The 22,191-nt window shown below is 35.3% G+C and overlaps 1 protein-coding gene across 19 annotated transcripts in view; it reads right to left on the reverse strand.

The window, feature by feature from the left end:
- The window catches only part of AHI1 (Abelson helper integration site 1), a 215,308-nt gene that overhangs the window by 163,147 nt on the left and 29,970 nt on the right, over window positions 1-22,191 (reverse strand). For 16 of the 19 annotated variants that reach the window (XR_010134375.1, XM_031012265.2, XM_004044725.4 and 13 more), the window contains 7 exons: window positions 20,519-21,078; window positions 17,814-17,995; window positions 12,185-12,404; window positions 10,430-10,622; window positions 8,022-8,117; window positions 3,010-3,195; window positions 1,734-1,886 (listed from right to left, as the gene is read on the reverse strand). Coding sequence is in view for 18 of the 19 variants with exons in the window: in XM_031012265.2 (XP_030868125.2) it covers window positions 1,734-1,886; window positions 3,010-3,195; window positions 8,022-8,117; window positions 10,430-10,622; window positions 12,185-12,404; window positions 17,814-17,995; window positions 20,519-21,078 (1,590 nt within the window). In the remaining variant the exon portion in view is untranslated. Of the gene's footprint in view, window positions 1-1,733; window positions 1,887-3,009; window positions 3,196-8,021; window positions 8,118-10,429; window positions 10,623-12,184; window positions 12,405-17,813; window positions 17,996-20,518; window positions 21,079-22,191 lie in introns of those variants that run through there. The other 3 variants (XM_063707887.1, XM_055391068.1, XM_055391071.2) reach the window with 3 other exon arrangements.

Raw genomic sequence — 22,191 nt, forward strand, 5'->3', positions numbered from 1 at the left:
CTGGTAGCAGCTCATATGCATAAAATAAACCACTCCATTCTTTATAAAAACAAGTAAAACACTGCAAAATTGTATCAGCAATGCTTCTTGCCACTGCATAAAATGCTAATCTAGTAAGAACACTTTAGTAAAAGCTTAAATTCTGCTCAGCTTGTGGCAGAAGTATATACATGTACATATCTCTATCAAAGTGTGATTCAGGAAGAAGCCAGGTGCTGTGAAGAATTTCATGACTCCATAAACATTAAGAGATATACGTCTTACAGACATCAAAAAAATTTTTTTTTTAATTTTTAATTCTTTTTTTTTAAAGAGATGGGATCTCATTCTGTCATCCAGGCTTGAGTGCAGTGGCACAATCATAGCTCACTGCGGCCTTGAATTCCTGGGTTCAATCAATCTTCCTTCCTCAGCCTCCTGAGTAGCTGGGACTACAGGTGCATGCCACCATGCCCACCTAATTAAAAAAAATTTTTTTTAAAAGAATGGGTCTTGCTGGCTGGGCATGGTGGCTCACGCCTGTAATCCCAGTACTTTGGGAGGCCGAGGCAGGTGGATCACGAGGTCAGGAGATGGAGACCATCCTGGCAAACATGGTGAAACCCCATCTCTACTAAAAATACAAAAAATTAGCCGGGCGTGGTGGCAGACGCCTGTAGTCCCAGCTACTCCGGAGGCTGAGGCAGGAGAATGGCATGAACCCGGGAGGCGGAGCTTGCAGTGAGCCGAGATTGCACCACTGCACTCCAGCCTGGGCAACAGAGCAAGTCTCCGTCTCAAATAAAAACAAAAAGAGAATGGGTCTTGCTACATTGCCCAGGCTAAAACTCTATGTTATCTGACTGCTGTTATAGGCTGAATTGTGTCCTCTCTCCTCCCACTCACACCCCCACCCCTTGTCACTCAAATGAATATGCTAAAGCTCTAACCCCTAACAACTCAGAATGTAACAGTATTTGGAGATACGGTCTTTAAAAAGGTAATTACATTAAAATGAAATAATTATGGAAGGGTCCTAATCCAATAGGGGGAGAGACAACAGGGGCGTGCATGCACAAAGATCATGTGAAGAGGCAGCAAGAGGGCAGCCAACTGTAAGCCAAGGAGAAGCCTCAGAAGAAATCAACCCAGTCAGCACCTTGATCTTTGCTATGCACTGAATGCTATGTCCTCTCAAAAACTGTATGTTAAAGCTGTAATCCCCTATGTGATAGTATTTAGACGTGGGGGTCTTTGGGAGGTAATTTGGTCCTGAGAATGAGAAGCTCATGAATCAGATTCGTGCCCTTATAAGAAAAGACGCGAGAAAGGTGATCTCTCTCTCCACCATGTGAGAATATAGCAAAGAGGAGGCGGGATCCAAGTCAAAAAGTGGACCCTCACCAGGAACTAGGCTGGCTAGCATCTTGATCTTGGACTTCTCAGCCTCCAGAACTGTGAGAAATAAATGTCTGCTGTTTCAGCCACCCAGTCAGTGGTATTTTGTTATAGCAGCCCAAGCTAATGCAATTGCCCAAGTGCCCAAACTAAGAATGTAAGATAGTGCTTATATACACATGCTAGGCACTCTATTATTATTTGTCAAATTAATTAATGGAAAGGCAAAATTGTGGTTAAAAACAAGGATAAATAGCAAGCATTTTAAGTAGTAAGCTAGATATCCTAGGAGTTATTGGAGTTTTTAAGGTAATAAGTAAATATCTAAATAAATCCACTATTATCAAACACTTCACCTGCCCAGGGAGTCGTTTCCACTTTATTACTTCCTTTGACTCTTCTAATCCAGGTTCTGTGTCTACTGAGCTTGACTCATGGTGACGTTCACAATGCACTGGTTTACCTTTTTCCTCCTGAAGAGCCATCATAGAGCGGTAAGATGGCTTTATCTAAATATGCATTAAAATATGAAAATTTATATACCATGTTCACCTTTTTCTTTTTCTAGCATATAGTTTTTAAAATACTGAAACAAATAATATGAAAATATTTTCAAAATGTAATCCAGAAAAAAATTCTACTTTTATTTGTACATTATTCTAAATAAAATTAAAAAGCTGCTTAAAACTACAGTCCTATAACCAAAAAGCCATAAAAATTTTGGAGGAAAAAATATGACCACAAAGGTCACATGAAATGATTTTAATAACTCTATCCTTTGTTTCTGCTTCTTCACCAATACTTATGAGTTACGCCATGGCTCTGATATACTATCATATCTCTGGCTTTAATATCACAAAACTAGTATCATAAAAATCTCAAGTTTTAAAAATCCTCATTTCTCAAATAATAGATTTAACTCCATCCAAACCAATGCAAATCAGCCCTGTGGTGACAGTACATATCAGCTACAGAACGTGCAAATGACCTGAAAAATTAATGTCTTACAAGAAATTAGACAAAAGCAAAACTTTTTTATTTTAGGGCCAATTCTTTGCTAAGATTATTTATAATATTAATGTATGGAAAACAGCAGCAGTAGAAACATTACATACTGATTATTTGAATAATATTGTGAAAAATGTGCCCAGAAATCAGGAGTCTGCAAACTGCAGCCCACACACCAAATCTGGCCTGCTACTTGTTTTTGTAAATAAACTTTTATTGGAACACATCACACCCATTTGTTCAGTTATGGCCTACATATGTCTATGTAGCTATTTTCACACTATAAAGGCAAAATTGACTGAAACTACAGGGCCAAAAACTAAAATATTTACTATCTGGCCCTTTACAGAAACTATTTTTCAACTCCTGCTTTAAATCAACCTTTTAATTTTTGAAAATCAAATTATAACAAAACATTTTTCCTAATACTAAAAGCCACATTTCACATTTAAAATTCATTTAAGCATCTTTTAAATATCAGCTATTACAGGCTTAATATATAACCCCAGAAATCTATTAAAATTATTATTAGAGGCCTTATCTTTTTAGAAACGAAAAACATGCTATGTCACCATTTAATTTCAACGCTAGATGACATACACTTAATATGTACTATTAACTTACACAGTCTGGAACTTTCAGTCCTCTCACAGTTACGTACAGTGTTGATGGGTAACGATTTCTTGGACATTTTGACCACCATTCAAATGCCTCAACAACATGTAATTGGGATCGAGGCTTAGTAGGTGGATAATATAGCTGCAAGCGAAGTTTTGAGTTGATGTTTGCATTTCCATTGGCTCCCAGAAGCTTAAAATAAGAATTCATATAAAATGTTACCTTCATTGAAAATAAATATATCCAATAAAGCAACAGCATAAAGTCGGAAACATTTTTAAAAGATTAATATGGCATGCTGAAATTTCTTAGTTTTAAAAAGCAAAGAACATTAAATAGTTAAGCACAGTTCCAGATCATTTTTGACAAAAGGTAGCCCAAATGGCTTTTAAAATATTTTCCTGATAGCTCTCTTTTCACGTGTACAACAATTTCAGACTGTCGGTACAGCATTTACATTACTGTGCCAGATTTCACGCTGAACAAAGGAAGTGATCAATACACGTTTGAAATAATTATGATAAAGACTAAACTGTATATTTACACAAGACACAAATTTTCCATTTGTTTAATATCAGTATTTTTAATGGTTAAAATTTTATGTTTTAAATTTTTAAAAAGTTAAAATCATTTCAAGATAATTAAACTCATTCAAGCCATTCGTTACATTTTTTTCAGTATTTTAGTGTACCTTCTTTCAAAGGTCTATTTTTAAAACCCTATTAAACAAAACTTATATTTAAGCTAACTAAATGGAGGTTTTTGTCTCTTTTTTTTGGCAGAATCTCGCTCTGTTATCCAGGCCAGAGTGCAGTGGCAAAATCTTGGCTCACTGCAACTTCCACCTCCTCTGGGTTCAAGTGATTCTTGTGCCTCAGCCTCCCGAGTAGCTAGGATTACAGGTGCATGCCACCACACCTGGCTGATTTTTGTGTTTTTAGTATAGTCAGAGGTTTTGCCATGTTGGTGAGACTGGTCTTGAACTCCTGGCCTCAGGTGATCTGCCCACCTCGGCCTCCCAAAGTGCTGGGATTACAGGTGTGAGCCACCACGCCTGGCCCTAAAATGGAGATTTTTATGAGAAACATAAAAATCTTACCAACTCAGAATACGTTCTCTTTCATTAGACCATGACTCAAAATAGGAAATGAGACGTCTTTCTAACCTTTATGTCCTCTACAAATTAGGAGCAGAAAAATAGTTTGAACCCTTTGCAACAGTTCACACAAAACATGAAGTATCTTAAATTAGAAGAATAAGCACTGAGTGCCCGGAAGGTATTTAACAACTGTTACTTGTAGACTCATGTAACTTAATATCTTAAATTAGAAGAATAGGCACTGAGTGCAGGGAACACATTTAACAACTGTTACTTGTAGACTTATGTAACTTGGAAAGTAAAAAAAAAACAAAGAGGCAAGAAAGGCTCTAAGATAGTATTGTCCAAGAGAGCTTTCTATAATGATGGGAATACTCTAACCAATTTGTGCTAACCAATACGGAATCCACATGTGGCTACCCTGCACTTGAAGTATGGCTAGCACAAATGTGAAAGTAAATTTTTAATTATATTTAATTTGAATTCAAACAGCCATGTGACTTGTAGCTACCAAAACAGTGTAACTCTAAGTTCGTAAATCTGGGAGAGTGGACAGATGGTGGTACCACCAATTGAAGTGGCAGAGAGAGTAGCAAGGATACTCAGTTTGGAGGAATCTGACATATCTATAAGTCATCCAAGCTGAAATGTCCAGCAGGTGACTGAATTTACAAATCTGAAGCACAGGTGAGAAAAGCGGTTCCAAGAAAAGTGGGTTAAAGATGAAACCATGAGTAGGACTGGTATAAGAAAAATTAGGAGAGGATGGTGTCAAGAAAACCAAGGTAACAGAGTTTCAAGAGTGTGATATGTTAAATGCATAGATGTGACAAAATAACTAAAAAATGTTCAATACATTTGGCAAACAGAAATCACTAGTGATTTGGTTGGAGAAGCTTTAGTGGCAGAGGCAAAATTCAGAACGTTGTTCAGGAATGATAAGTTCAGGAATGATGCATCAACAAGGAAAAAGAGATGGCAAAACATAGCCCATCTTTTCCCCTACCCCTTTAGGAAAGAATGTAAAGACAATGGAGGTTATAAGCTGAGCGGGTGACATTGTGATTAGTGTCAAATGACACACAGGGGTAAAGAACCATTCTAAATCGAGTAATAGATATGTTCAGTCATTAAATCATAAGCACTCGAGACTCCCTTCATAAACTCTCCTACAGCTCCCCAAAGCTTATCACGGTGATTTTAAAAAGATATTCCCCAGCTTCTAAATCATACTTTCCACAGACTAATTTAAACAGGCAATTTAGTTTACATTAATATGTTGCTTAGCATGAGTAAACAACTAAGATTCAGCCAAGACCCTGCCATTATGGTTATAAATTATATAATGTAGAGCTCAAATAAATACGGCTTTATTACTTTTTAGTTTAAAAGAATAGCCACATATATGTACTAAAAGAACTGAAAGTACCTGAGAATCTGAGGCATAGCTGAGAATTAGTATAAGTCTCATTTGAATTACTGTAATAACTTAACAATTATCCAAGATATCCCTCGTACCAACAGGATAGGTAATAAAAGATTTAAATTTTAATTGTCTTCATGCCACTTCCCTTTTTTTTTTTTTTTTTTTTTTGAGATGGAGTCTCACTCTGTCACCCAGGCTGGAGTGCAGTGGTGCAATCACGGGTCACTGCAACTTCCATTCCCTGTGTCCAAGCAATCCTCCCCGCTCAGCCTCCCGAGTAGCTGGGATTACAGGCGCACACCACCACACCTGGCAAATTTTTGTATTTTTAGTAGAGACAGGGTTTCACCATATTGGCCAGGCTGGTCTCAAACTCCTGACCTCAAGTGATCGGCCCACCTCACCTCCCAGCGTGCTGGGATTACAGGAGTCAGCTACTGCATCCGTCATGCCACTTTCTTGAAGATGAATTTTATCCTTGCCACTCTCTCTATCATCAATGATTAATTCCCTCAATATATATTCACCAAACACTTTCTATGTGACATTAATATGCTGGGAGCTGGTGATATTATAGCATAGAGTTTCAAGAGAGTGATATATTAAATGCAAAAAGATCTAGTAAAATAAGGACTGAAAATGTTCAACATATTTACCCAAAAGAAGTCACTGGTGACTCTAAAAAGCTTACAGTCTAATGAAGAAGACAGGTAAGTGTTAGAAGACGTGAAGCACACAGAATACCTTACTCTTTCTGGGGGGTGGGGATGGGATAAGAATTCTTGACTGCCATTTTTGCCAATGGCATAAGATGAATAAATAAATAAAAATCCATATAGTACTTAGAGGTAGAAATGCCCTGAAATATGTTACTGCTTCCGAAGTGCAACTTACAGTAAATTCTGCAGGTCTGCACAAATCTTAGCATAAAAGAAATGCAGTTTCTAATAAAACCACACGATGGCACTGTTTACTATGTGAAAGTGAGTATTTTGCTTTTTTTTAATGGCTTTTTTTCTTTGCTCTAAATCAGTATGGAAGGTGGTATGGAAAAAGGCATAACAGATTTATATAAGGGTGATCATAGATAGTACACTGGACCAGGTGATTGCTAAGGCCACTCTCAAATTACTTACTCACCATAGCCAACCTGGCGGCTGTTCAGCTCTTTGACTATAAAACTTCTAAAATCTCTCTCTAACCTCCAATATGGATTAAATGTCTCAACCGGATTTTCACAGCATCTGTTCTATAGCACATAATAATGTAGGTAACAGGTCTGTATAGAAATTAAATTGGAGGGCAGCTATATACAATGTCTAATTTATCTATGAATGTACTGAATTTAGCAGACTGTCTCACATTTTACAGATCATATTTGTTGAATGAATGGATTCACAAATGAAAATGTTTTTATAAGATGGTACAAAATAATTACTCAAGACTTTTCATAATTTAAATTGATGTTTGAAGGAAAAGATAATTACAAAATTAAAATATCCTTTTTTAAAAATCAATCTACGTCTTTCATCTTTGCTGAAACATCTCGTCAAAGACATCCTAGTCAGAGACACCTAGTCAGAGACAAATGTACAAAGACATTTTTTACCTAGACTACTGTTAAGAATTTCCTAATGTGATTTTCAAGTATCTACATTTGCTCCCTCTAGAATCTGTTCTCCACATAACAGAGTATATATCTTTCTAAAACACAAATCAGATTATTTTATTGTTTTGTTTAAAATCCCATAGTGGCTTCCCATTGCTCTTTAAATTCTATAATGGCTTCCTCTTGCTATAATGACTGAGAAGACCTCATCATAATTAACATCCTGTTGACCTTAGCAACCTCTTCATGCACCATTCTTCTCCCCGTAGTCTCTGTCCTCCAATCTTGGTGGCCTTCTTTTGATTTTCTGAATTAACCCTGCTCCTTCAAATATCAGGGTTTTTGCATATATTGTACCCTCTACCATGGACTGTTTCTTCCCCACTGATGGCAATGTGTCTCTTCCTCAGGAATGTTTTCCCTGACCCCACAGTTCATCATCCATCCCATACCTCTTTACGATATTTATAAAAATTTATAATTAAACGATAAATTGTGAAATCAATTGTTTTATGTTTGTGTTGCTGGAATATGAAGTCCAGGAGTTCAAGGAATTTGTCATCTTTGTCCACTGACAAGAACAGTAGCTGGCACATAGAAAAGTCTTAATATTTGTTGAACTGAATAAATAATGGCATGGCTGTTTGTGTCTTTTTAAATGCTACATCCTCAGAACCAAACAGTGTAACTGGCACATACTGGGCCATCAATAAATATTTAAGAATCTGAATGAGCATAACCTGAGCTTGAATTAGTAACTCTTCATCCCTACAACATTACCTTAGATTCTAATTCCTTATATGAGACCAAACTGATTTGGGAGAAAGCAGCCAACTAAATTTGAAGACTAGTTTTAAAGTGTTTAAAATGGATGAAAAACATACCTTAAGAAATGCCCAGGCAATTTTCCGAAAGCCACATTCTTGGTTTTGAACCTCAGAATTATTCTTAATTTCATCCATGCTTAAGAAATCAAGAATCTGCAAATAAATTCACAGAAGACTAAGCTACCTAAAATTTAATATTTTCTAATGGTACATTATTAAAACTTTAAAAAATCATTTGTATAGTACTTAAAAACATTAACCTTTACAGGGAATAAAAACATTTTTATCTCATTTCATTCACCTTAAAGTTAACTCATTCAATTAGGGAGGGTCCATTTTCTGACTATTTTATCTTTCATTAATAAATACTATGATTTATTTCAAATCCAAAGCAAAGTGTTAATCACCTCAAATATAACCTAGGTACAAATATAATAGGCATAGAATTCTTAAGCTTTCATTGTTTTTTATGTAACACAGCAGACTGTAAAGGATTGTTTGTTTAAAAAACTCACAACCCTATTTCTGGGTCTTTGTCTTGGATCACCTTCCTGAAGTTGGGATTTTTCTCTTTGGATGTATGTTATAATTAGGCTTCTCAAGAGGATTTCTTCCATTCCTCTATCCTGTCTGTACATTAAAGCTCATGGATTTGCAACCAACCTGCCACAGAGATCGTATTCTAGATATTTATCAGAGGCTATCACTTCAAACTTACTGGTGCTTATTAAAAGCTCAGCTGCGAAAATGAGATCTTTATAGAAAGAAGACTGCTTAAGAAATGATACAGACTCCAATCATCCGTGCTTTTTGGATACCTAAATCTTTTTTACAGATATAATACATGCTCAGTGAAAACGTAATATAAAAAATATATAGATCCAAAGTAAAAACAACTTGTAATCCAGACCCATAGATGGTCACCATTAACATCTAGTTTGCAGGCCAAATCTTTTTCTGTGCATTCCTAAACATATGTGTGGAACTACAAATCTAATAATGCTATTTCACAAATTATTTTCATATAGTATGTAGTGAATATCTCTTCATGTCAATACATACACATGAATACCGTAATGTTAATGACTGCCTACTATTCTTCTGTCACAAATACCATAAATTTAACAAAAATTATAACTTATTTAACCAAATCTCTTACTGATCTAAATGTAGGTTATTTTATCTCCCTAAAATTTTTGCTATTATAAACAGTGCCGAAATAAATATCCTTGCACACACATCTTCATGGACTTGTCATTTTTTTCCTTAAGATAAATACCTAAGAGTAAAATAATGGTTTTAAAGACTTGTGAGACATTATCAAGTTGTCCTCAACACTTAAAAAACTGAGATCAAAAAGCAGCTGCATAGGCAATAACATATTACATTAAAACTTAAGAAGCAACCAAAAGCGTTTATAATACAACAATCTATCCTTCTTCATCTCTTAATACTAAAATGAATACAGAAGAAAATTATAACAAATGACAAAGTTTGAAGAAAAAATTCCTTAAGATACAAATTATATCAATTTTTCAACAATAACAGCTTTATGTAAATCACACACAACATAATCACAAATGTAAATATTGGAATATTTGTATCATAAATACACATAGACAACCTGAAAGTCAAGGATCATAAAAACAAGTAATTCTACAAAATGAATCTTCGGCACTGGTTATGCCAAGTCCCCTGCTGTTCCCATGCTAAACTTCTCCATCTAGCTTACACTGGAAGGGAGCTTTCTCTATTTTCCTTTGCTTATGGAGACAGAACACACGATAGAGTAAAGAAATGTGGTATTCTAGGTTCAAACTATCTGCAAACGCATTTTTTTTAAACTTAAAATTTGAGTAACTTTGGGGAAATCACTTTTATTCCAAACCTTGTTATCATTTTCAGTAAGAAAATTATATAATAACAACTAGTCAGCTCAAAAGCCATCTATTCCATAAAGCTTTCCCTGACTCCACTGACCCGCCACTAACCCTTCACATATCATAAGTTCTACATCGTTTTTGGTTACATATTAAATAGAATTAATTAACTGATCTGTGTACATTTATCTTTATTTATCCAGGTGGTACACATATTCTTACGGTGTCTGACATGGTTAAATGAGTTTATGCTTTGTGAAATGGGTTTAAAATGGAGAAATGCATTCATATCGAGTGGATTCATCACTTCACTACAGTTAACAGTCACAGGGCTGTTGTAATTATTAAATGATACACAGTAGGCCAAATGGTTAAATAGTAAACACTCAGCAAATATGCTATCACTGTTTATAAAAGGGCGTCTCACTTGTATTCCACAGCATTTTACAAACACTAAATCCTAGAGATTAAATTCTCACACAACTTTTTTTTTTTGCCTTACTGGACTACTAAAAATAGTAGCTTACATTTGTGCTATTAAATATTAACTATCGTTTAATTTGAATTGGTCCATTCAATTCATACCTCAAAGAACAGGATGACTTTAGGACTCTCATCAGAGCCTCGAAGCAAATAGGGAAAATTTTCATTAAATACAATTTGTTCTTCCCACTCTGGAAGTCTTGATTTTAACTGTTTAAAATCATACGGCTGGGTCATAATAGGAAGAATATAATCCACATTCTCTTTTTCATAGTAAGATGAAACAGGCCGTTCACTGTACAAAAAAAAGATACTTCCATTAACACAATTTTCATAATTTTGAGGTGAGAAAAAAATATATAGTGTACAAGGTGAGGCAACCAGAAATAATGAATAGTCATAATAATACAAAAGGAAAAATTATTTTGAGTGTCCATCTAGAAACTTACAAATTTTATAAGACTTAAAAGTAACAGTCCATCTTACATTTGTATACTATCAATCGGTTTCACATGATTATTTTATTATAGAAATATAAAGTGAGAAGTATGATTATACCTTTGCCATATAAAGCTGGGATAAACTAACTCCTTCAGAATTTTGTAAGAGTTTTTAATAAAATAGACATTGCCAGGCACAGCGGCTCAAGCCTCTAACCCCAGCACTTTGGGAGGCTGAGGCAGGTGGACTGCTTGAGCTCAGGAGTTTGGGACCAGCCTGGGTAACATGATGAAATCTCGCTTCTACAAAAAATAGAAAAAAAGTTAGCTGGGCATGGTGGCACATGTCTGTAGTCCCAGCTACGTGGGAGTCTGAGGTGGGAGGATCATCTGAGCCCAGGGAGGTTGAGGCTGTAGTAAGCTGTGATTGCACCACTGCACTCCAGCCAGTGAGACGGAGTGAGATATTGTCTCAAAAAAAAAAAAAAAAAAAGACATAAAATTGATTTTACATAAAAAACTGTAAACCCTTTGAGTTGTCATATTTTCTTTGTGTCCCCTAAGGCAAATGAATAGGTGAATGGGCTTTTTTTGGACAATCTTCCTGTTTCCATTCCCCACTGGCTTTCCAAACAATTTTTTAAAAAATTCTAGTATAAATGTGTATTTCATTGTACTTTTCATTTGGGATTTCAAGCATGCATTAGCTATAGAAGTACTCTTAGAAAAAACATTCAAGATTCATTTACCTTACCTGAAGCCCAGATAACATTACTTTGAAAAGAAAAATATGAGGTTAGACAATTAAAGCATTTACAATGCAATATAAAATATTTACAATGCAACTTTATATCATAAATTATGTCTACTAAGCTGGCAGAAGCTCTCTACCACTTAAAATGAATTATTCCCTTCCACTTAAAAGTAATTACTGAGCCAGGCGCGGTGGGTCATGCCTGTAATCCCAGCACTTTGGGAGGCTGAGGCAGGTAGATCGCCTGAGGTCAGGAGTTCGAGATCAGCCTGGCCAAACCCCGCCTCCACTAAAAATACAAAAATTAGCCAGGAGTGGTGGTGAGTGCCTGTAATCCCAGCTACTTGGGAGGCTGAGGCAGTAGAATCGCTTGAACCCGGGAGGCAGAGGTTGCAGTGAGCCGAGATGGAGCACTGCATTCCAGCCTGGGCGACAAAGCGAGACTCCATCTCGGAAAAAAAGTAATTACTGAATTAGATGTTCTCCATTTCTTCTACAACATTCTGATCAATGTTAATGACTGATCAACACCTACAACTAGTAGACTATTCTCTAATACAAATCCATAACTCTACTCCCACTGACTTTCAACTACCAATGGCAGAACAAAGACTTCTACTAGTTTCAGTTTCAAGAATTAGTTGTGCAATTAAAAAAAATTACCTATCATCTTTCTTGACATATTGACCAGTATGCTCATCAACCACATGAATTTTTACCATTGGGTGAGAAATCATAAAATCTGACTTAAGTCTATCAGTTCGGTGAACGTAAACTCCCAAGACAAGGTCATCATCAAGCAAACATTTGGGATAAACCGGGCTATCTCGGCTTGTTATTTCATGAACACCATCACCATCTACATCTTCATTATTATCTGCAACTACACGCATGGAAAAAAAAAATCAATGTTATAATTAGTTGTTCCCATAGTAGTATTTACATATAACCTAATCTTTAAGATCTATGATGATTTCACTGTGTTCAAAGGAACTTCAAGGGGAAAGAAAGAAAAAGCCAGACAACAGCAAACCATAGTGTGAAAGTAAAATACTACATTTGCTAATGCATTACAAATAAGGTGAAAAATCCTTGTTTATATTTTTCCTAATAAGTAGGAGAAACACAAGAAGAAAAAAAAGAGTCAAAGTCAGAAAAGTAACTTTATCTAGGTATTTTCTAAGTAGAATATATATGACTCAACTAGAATTTCTAATTCTGGGTAGGATGCAGTAGGATGCAGCAGGTAAACACTTTGGGTAACAACTGGAAAAAGCCAAATAAATTACAAATATCTTATTTTAAATTTTAAAGGCATCAGAAAAGTACAGAAAGAAGGTATAGTAGACAGATTAAAATTCCAGAAAGGGAGAATCAGTCAGAGGTCAGCTGATGGACTGGCAGCTGTTTTTGTCTCTGGGGACATTTGCTGATTCAGGGTGTGAGCTGAAGATCAGAGTTTGGCTTAGGCAGAAAGTCACTGCCAGGAAAATGAGAAATAAGCAAAACTTTTAGTGATTCCACAGGACTAAAATGATAAAACTGGAGATTTGAGAAGCTTCAAACACATGACCAATTTTTCTCACAAAACTGAATTCTGATGCTATAGAGAAGCTAGAGAGGTAGTGAAATCTCCTAGGCTTGTGGCGCTAGCAGACCATGATCCGCCAGGGGAAGGGGACCAAAACAAAACAGGCAAAGGTGAAGCCCTGGAGGGTGTGGTCAATTTACACTGAGGACCAAGAGCAACTTTTCATCTGGGGTCATCTACCAATTCTGGTCACAGTTCTAGGTTGATAATCCAGGTGTGATTTGTGGCAGAAGGTTGCTACTGAGGGACAGAGAAACCAGCGGATATTTTGGCATGCTTGGGGGCTACAGCGACAAAAATGGATACCTGAAGGATGTCTAACATATAGCCAGTCTCCTGCTCAAAGAATTCGCCAAATTTTGAAGCGGCATGAGACAGAAGACTAAATGGCTAAGTGGAAAAGCACTGAAGGGCAAAACTGGATCTCCCATCATATTTAGGGCTAAAAAATTATTTAGGGCTATGAATTATTAGAGATAAAGAAGGGCGCTGCATTATGATAAAAGTGATAACTTGACAAGAGATACAAGAAAAATAAACTCAAAATCGGAATGGAAATGTTAATACCTCTCTCAACAGCTGATAGAATAAGTAGACCAAAAAAATTAAAAAGAAGAACTGAGCACAATTAAACTTGACCTAACTGACATACATAGGACACTGCACTCAACATTAGAAATTGCATTCTTTTCAAATGAGCATGGGATATTTACCAAATCTGACCATAAAATGGTCATTAAAAAGGCCTCAATAAACTCAGAGGATTGAAATCATTCATAATGTTATCTGACAACAATGGAAGACAGAAACCAATAAAAGATAACTAGAAAAGCATCTGCTGCCTTAAACTAAGCAACATACTTCTAAATAATGATCAATTAAAATGGAAATTAGAAAATATTTTGTGTTAAATAATAAAAATACACAATATTCAAAATTTTGGAGATGCAGGTAAAGTAGTACTTAAATGGAAATTTAGTCTTAAATGCATATAAAAGAAGACTGAAATCTTTCTTATAAAACCCAATTTTAAAGCTAGAATAAGTAGCAAATCAAACCCAAATAAGTATAAAGAAGGAAAATACAGTTACAAGAAAAAAAATCACTAAAATAGTACATAAATGTACAATAGAGAAAATCAAAGCTAAAGGTTGGTTTTTGAAAAGACTCATAAATTTAAAATCCTAAGGCTGATCAAGAAATTGAGAGAAAACAAACTGCCAATACCATGAATGAAAACATGGGACAGCCTTTCAGATGCTACAGAAATGCAAAATTTGGATTAAATAGACACATCCCTCAAAAACTACAGTCTATCAAATAGCTGACAGAAGTAAAAAAAAAAAAAAAGATTGATAATAAAGAAATTAAATCTTGATTTGTATCAAGGCAAGCAAAATGATAAGGCATAAGGACTGAAAAAGCGATAAAACTATCGTTATTAACATATTACATGATTGCATATGTAGAAAAATCAAAACAATGTAAGAATAAACTCTGTGGGCCGTGATAGCTCACACCTGTAACCCCAGCACTCTGGGAGGCTGAGGTGGGAGAACTGCTTGAGCCCAGGAGTTTGAGACTAGCCTGGAAAATGTAGTGAGACCTTGTCTCTATAAAAAATTAGCCAAGAATGGTGGTGCATGCCTGTAGTCCCAGCTACTTGGAAGACTGAGGTGGGAAGATCGCTTGAACTTGGGAAGTATAAGTTGCAGTGAGCCGAGATCACACCACTGCACTCCAGCCTGAGTGACAGGGCAAGACCCTGTCTCAAAAATAAATAAATAAACTCTTGCAATAAGTGATTTTAGCAAATCAATGGATACAATGTTAAAAAATTTTAAATACATTTCTACATATATGTACCAGCAACAAATACAAAACAAAATTTTTTAAAATGCCATTTACAATATCATTAAGAAACATCAAATCCTAGGAATAAATCTAAGGAGAGATTCTGCTGAAATGTATATTGCTGGGATATATTAAATAAGATGCAAATAAATGGAAGTGCATACCAAATTCATAGCCTGAGAATCAATACTTTGTAAAAATGTCAAGTCTCTTTAGAGAGTTGTTATGCTGTGACTCTTTAGATTCACCCAGTCTAGATCAAAATCACAGCTTGCAAGACAGAATGAGGGTAAAAAGGAAGAGGGAGAATGGAGAAGCTCTTCTAAAATCCATACAGAAATGCAAAGTAAAGAATAGCCTAGACAATGCAGATGAAGAAGGAAAAAGCTAGAGTATAATACTAAACAGCAAGACCTATTAAAAAGCTACAGTATTTAGACATGGTAGTGTTGGTACAAACTGTCTAATGTAAAAGAATAGAGACTACAAAAACTGATCCACACGTAACACTGTCATGTTATTTATGGGAAAAGTGACACTGCAACACAGAGGGAAAAAGACACTCTTCAGTAAATGGTACTGGGTCAATTATAATATATATTCACATGGATATCTTGATCACTGCTTCCTATCATAAACATAAACCAATTCCTGATGAACTGCATATCTAAATGTGAAAGTAAAACAGAAACAGTAAAACTTTTAAAATAAAACTTTTAGAAAAATATCTTCAGAACTTGGGAAAGATTTCTTAAATCACAGCACTTACCATCAAAGGAAAAAAATGGATAAACTGGACAATACAAAAATTTCTGTTTTTCAAAAGACACCAATGAGAGAGAAATAATCAAACCAGAGTAGGATGACATTTGCGATATAAATGTGGGTAGGTATTTATATCTGAGAATAATCTCATATTGAGGTATATAAACCTATCACTACAAATCAATTAGAAAAAGACAATTCTGTGTTTTAAAAAATGCAGACAACTTGAATATATTTACAAATGTCAAAATCTAAGTAGTTAATAAACATGAAAACACTCAACTTCACTAGTTACCATGGAAATAAAATTAAAACCAAAATGAGTATCACTATACATTCCTGAAGAATGAGGAATTTAGTCACTCCTAAGAATGACTAAAACATTAAAAAACAGTATTACATGTTGGTAAAGATGTGGAGTGACTGGAACTCTCAAACACTGCTAGTGTCAACTGGTAAACCAACTTTGGAAAACTGGAAGTAATTATTAAAGCAAAAAATATACATAATCTATGACAGCAATTCTACTCCTAACAATATGCCCAAAATAAAGGTATGCATGTGCTTACCAAATACATGACTGCAAATGTGAATTACCACTTTACTTATAATTGCCTAAAACTAGAAACAATTCAAATGACCATCAATAAAATAGGCAAATTAATTGTGGTATATTCACACAATGGATATCTAAATAATAGAAAAACAGAATTAAGAATGAATAAGCTCAACTGTATGCAAGCAACAGTAGTATAAATCTTACAAAATTACATTGAGTAAAAAAAGTCAGGCACAAGGAGCATAGTATTTATCATTCTATTCATATTAAAGTATAAAAATAAGCAAAAATAAACTCTGTTAGATGTCCAGGTAGTGGTTACTCCCATAGGGCAACTAACGGGAAGGTGATTTTTCTAGGTGCTAATGATGTTCTGTTTCCTAATTTAGGTAATGATTTTATAGGTATGTTCAGTTTGTGAAAAAAACTTTAAAAATATGTATATGAGTATACTGCTTAGTGCTTTATATATATAGAAACACATAAAACAAGTACACCGCTTAGTGCTTTTCTATATACACATTATACTTCAACAAAAGATTTTAAAATTTTAATTATAGAAACCACAAAACATCATCACTTACATCTTCTAATGAATAAGTACCATAAAATCTAAAATTGCCCATTTTAATCCCAATTTTTGGCCAATCAAATGGAAACTGAAAGACTAAAAAAGGATGTATGAGTAGAAAAGAACATGTAAAGAAAAATAAGAGAAAACAAACAAGAAAAGAAGAAGACAGAAATCAACAAGGCAAAGAGAAAGTTGAGAATGGAAAGAGAAGTGGTATTAGGCTGAGGAACTGGGAGGATACCATGTTGGACAGGATGCAGCCTTAACATCAGAAATGTTTATTGGCTGCTGACCATTTATAGCTTTCAACAACTGAGTCCTAACCATTTAGAGGATGTAAACTCAATGGTTTAAAGAAGAAATCCTCTATGCCACAATAGCAACTACAAAGTCAGTATCATTTTAGAGTTGAATTTAAAGTATGTCAAGAATCAGAGAAGGTCAGGCACGGTGGCTCATGCCTGCAACCCCAGCATTTTGGGAGGCTGAGGCAGGTGGATCACTTGAGGTCATGAGTTCGAGACCAGCTTGGCCAACATGGTGAAACCCCGTCTCTACTAACAATACAAAAATTAGCCGGATATGGTGGCATGCATCTGCAATCCCAGCTACTCAGGAGGCCGAGGCAGGAGAATCGCTTTAACCTGGGAGGTGGAGGTTGCAATGAGCCGAGATCGTGCCACTGCATTTCCAGCCTGGGAGACAGAGTAAGACACCATCTCAAAAAAAAAAAAAAAAATCAGAGAAGACTCAAGTGATACAAACTCATCAGAGACCTACAGCTACAAATACATGTGTGCTTTAATCTAGATGAATTCAAGAACAAGTACCAAATATCCTATATTGAATTATTTTCAAGTATACCCATCAGTTTTAAAGGGCTAAAATTCCTAGAATCAAGTTATTTCTACCAATATACATAATTTTTCATTTAATTTGTACAGCAAACCTGCTTTAGTCTTCTTTTTTGTTTTTTTTGGTTTAGGTTTTGTATCATCTTGCATGCTGTCTTCTGATCTTTGTTCCATTGAGCTTATTTCATCATCTTGATGAGAATCTGAAGAAACTGGTCTAACTGAAGATTCTTTCTTTTGTTCACCTTCAACTGTGTCACCAGAGATGGTCAATGTACTACAAATATAATCCAAGTATCAGCCATTACAGATATATTATTATTATAATTATTATTCATGATGCAACAGAGTGGACAGTAAATAGGAGCAAAGATAATCCTAAAATCACTATTATTGTCTCTTGAGAGATGCATATATTTTCTTATACACTAAAATGGTTAACTGTCAAATAGGTATCATAGGTGGTATTTTATACTTCGTGAGGAGTTACACGATTCAACTAAAACTGAGCTCTAAACCCCAGGGGAAAGGGAAATTGTATTAATATTTTATGAGCAATTGATCTCTCTTTACATAGGACTTATCAAAGCATGCCCACCCTGCTGCCAAGTAAATGATTTATGAACCAATTTTTAAATTACCTTATTTAAAGGTATAAAAAGTATTCTAGGTTTGTTCTGTCTTCAAGAGGCTTCACATGCACAACTTTTGATTTCTTTTTTCTTTTCTTTTTTTTTTAAGACTGGGTTTTGCTCTGTTGCCCAAGTTGGAGTGCAGTGGTACAATCATAGCTCACTGCTGCCTCAACCTCCCAGGCTCCAGCAATCCTCCCACTTCTGCCTCCCAAATAGCTGAGACTACAGGCACATGCCAGCATACCTGGCTAATTTTTGTACTTTTTGTAGAGATGGAGTTTCACTATGTTGCTCAGGCAGGGATTTCTAGGTAAAAATTAATTCCTTTTATTTTCTAGTGGTTGGTGAGTCACTACATTTTCAGAAGGCTATTACTAAAATTAAAATCTATATCACATGAACTAGTAAATGGTAAGAAGTAGCAACCCAGAAGCATACTGAGTTTAAAGAAAAACTAGCCTACTAACATTTTAATGTATCAAGTAAAACATCTGCATGTAAATAATAAAAATTAATTTTCAATATTTTTAGTCATATTTCAAAAAAAAATGGGTTGAGGAAAGTAAGACTAGAGAAATACCTCAAATTAGTCATTCCAGAAAGCCATTCTATTTGATCACATCACCAAACCCTGTTAAGGAGAACAGCTACCCTTTGCGTGCCACTGTCACGTGTTATTAAAAATTCATGAGCTAACCCTATTTCATATTGACTATGGCTTACCAGTCTACCACAGAGGTGGTAGCTATGAGAAGGAAGATTTATAGTATACTATGGTAGGAAGCCTCTAAGATGGACCTTACTGATCCCCACCTCTTCATATTCATGTCTTTGTGTAATCCCCTTTCTTTTGTGTGTGGGCTGGACTAGTGACTTACTTCTGACAGACAGAATATGATAAAAGTAATGAATGCCACTTATAAGATTAGGTTCCAAAAAGACTGTGACTTCTGTCTTGCTCTCACTCTCTCAGAGCCCTTGGTCTGGGGAAGCAAGTGGCCATGTTGTGTGTAGATCATATTGAGACAGTCCATGTGGCAAGGAACTGGTATACCGGGCCCAAAGCCAGTCAGGACCTGAGGCCTACCAACAACCACATGAGCGAGCTTAGAAGTGGATCTTCTAAGGCCTTCTAACAGCTATGTCACTTGACAGATCCTCCCCCAGTCAAGGCTTGAGGTGACTTCAGTCCCGGCTAACATCCTGATTGCAACCTGTGATTGACAGAGACACCCAGTGAAGTCACTCCCAGATTGCTGGCCCACAGAAACTCTGAGACAGTAAATGCTTGTTGTCTTAAGCTGCTAAATTCTGGAATCATCTTTTTAATGGAGCAACAGATAACTAATATATACTATCATGTCCCTGCAGCAACTTGGTTTGCCATATCTTTATTACCACCGGTCACCTAGCTTTTGAAAAGAGGGGAATTATTTTTGGCTGAGGGCTTTAGGGGAAATTGATCCTGAATGCCAAAGAATAGTCACATATAGAATGTTCCCACCTCAAGTTGTTTCTCTAGAGGAGAACTGCAGGGGGAACAAAGTTAATTATAGCAGTTAAAAAGCATTTTTATCTTATTGTTTTCTCCAAATAGAAAACATATAAATATGTGTATGTTCACTTAACCTCATACTCTATATACAAGTACATACATATATAAGCATCATATAGAGAAAAAGATTAGAATACCAAATTGCCAATAGTGATTATCTTTGAATAGTTTTTCTACAATGAGCTAATGTTATCTGTATAAGAAAAAAAGTTATATTTATATATCCAAACAGGTATTTGTAACTCAAAAAAGGGGAAGTAATTAGGTTTCTATTACTTTGAAAGCAGATGTAAGTGAGTAGTTCAGGGTAGGGACAAGGATCTGGCTCAGCCTCTTACTAGTTCTGTACTTCCGTTTCCTCATCAGCAAGATAGGAAGAATATTACTTTTTCTCATAAGATTGTCATAAGAAATAAATGAGTTAATTCTTGTAAAGCACCTAGTACATAGTAAGGTGTTACGTAAAAGTTAGCTGTTCTTATCTTAGTGGCAATATCTCCAAATAAAAGCCTAAGAATTTTCTTTGTTAAACCACAGATAATATTCAAAACCTGAAAATAATAGAGTGTTTTTCTAAGAGGATATTTTACATTTATCAATGTAAAAATACCTTGTTTCAGCTTTAGAGAAGACTGGAACTTCCTTTTTCTTTTTCCTTTTTTCACTGCTCAATTTGTCATCATGGAATAAAGTATCTGAGGGAAAGTAAGTCAACTGTTCTTTCAGTTTCTTTCTTATTTTCTTCTTAATCTCCTTTGCCATTTCTTCAGTTACATGACACTGATATGCTTGCATCAATTCTTCATCCTCTTCTAAAACGTTCTCTTCTCTTCCCTCATTTGCCTTCTCACTTTTCTGATGATCAGCGCCTGCCTGTGGCTTTGTATGTGTTTTCTGGTGTGTAGAATCAACCTTCTTCTCAGGAGTTTCCGGTTTCAGGTCTTGTGTAGTCAACTGGGGCACCGTCTTTATCACCTTTTTATTTGGCTTTCCTTGTTTGTCTTCCTCTACACTAGCACCACCATTAGGATTTTCAGTTGCTGACTGTGTGTTCCTCAATTTGTTTTTAGTGACTCTCATGCTCTTCTTCAGTTTGTTAGTGTTAGCAGCACTTACATCATCACTTGTAGTTTCTTTAATACGGGGAAGATTGCTTCTAATAGTGTCGGGCTAGGAAAAGAAGACATGATAAAGTTTCAGTTACACATAGATTAGTTATATAAAGAAAAACCTAATAATTAATATTTGACAATGTGGAATTATTGGGAGGATTATTTAGTTTTTCACCTGGACATATTTTAGAGCATATGAGTACTCTCATAATTTATGCTTCCAGAATTTGATTAGTAATCTCTGAATGTAACCTCAGATTAAATGAGTTAATTGACATGGGAAAAAAGTACTTAAGGACCTATAAGAAGTGAATTAATTGCTCAAATCTCAAATGCTATTTTCCTCATACATATTTTTCTCATGATCTACACTCTAATAGATATTTGAGAAATTGCTAAAAGAGCCATTGAATGTGACATTTCAGGTTACCCAATAGGAAATATACATGGGTCATTTATTTTGCTTCATAATTACACTCTAAAAGCAAAAGTCTACAGCTCTAAGATCACCCTGCAGTAAATCTAAGTGTATCACTAAAATGCTGCTAAATATTACATATTAAGTTAAATCCAATGACAGACTAAGCACAATCTTGTACCTCTTTCCCCAATTAAAATTATTTAAAATGAGATATATTTTTAATAGAAAAAAATAAATAAGGATAAGAGTCAAGTAATACAAGGAGGAGGAGGGGATAAACTAGAGGACGACCAATCGAGGAGCTGGGATGAACAGCTCTGTTTCCCACCTCCATTTGTGTTGACTTTCACCCATGCGATTAAGCATCCCAGCAAAGAGAGAAAGGGCAGTATGCTTCAGGTAGGTATAATTCCCATAAACTGCAGAGGCAGACCATGTTAAAAACAACTAATAAGGAAGAGAAGAGAGATTCTCAAATGTAAAGATGGCTTGACAACTGAAAATTAACAAACACTAAAGCAAGGTAGCACAATGAAGGAAAGCCACCAAATCAAATACAATAAATAAATGAACACCAAAGGAAAATACATATCATATCTAAGAATTTAATACAAGTATAATTAATATTAATAAAGAAATGCAAAAGCATACTGGAGCAAGAAAACCCAACTGCTGATATTAAAATAAAATTCTGAATGATAGAAATAAAAGTTTAACTGATGTGTTGAAAAACAGAATGGACAAAAACCA

This window comes from Gorilla gorilla, chromosome 5, assembly GCF_029281585.2.
Source record: "Gorilla gorilla gorilla isolate KB3781 chromosome 5, NHGRI_mGorGor1-v2.1_pri, whole genome shotgun sequence".
Lineage (NCBI taxonomy): Eukaryota > Metazoa > Chordata > Mammalia > Primates > Hominidae > Gorilla > Gorilla gorilla.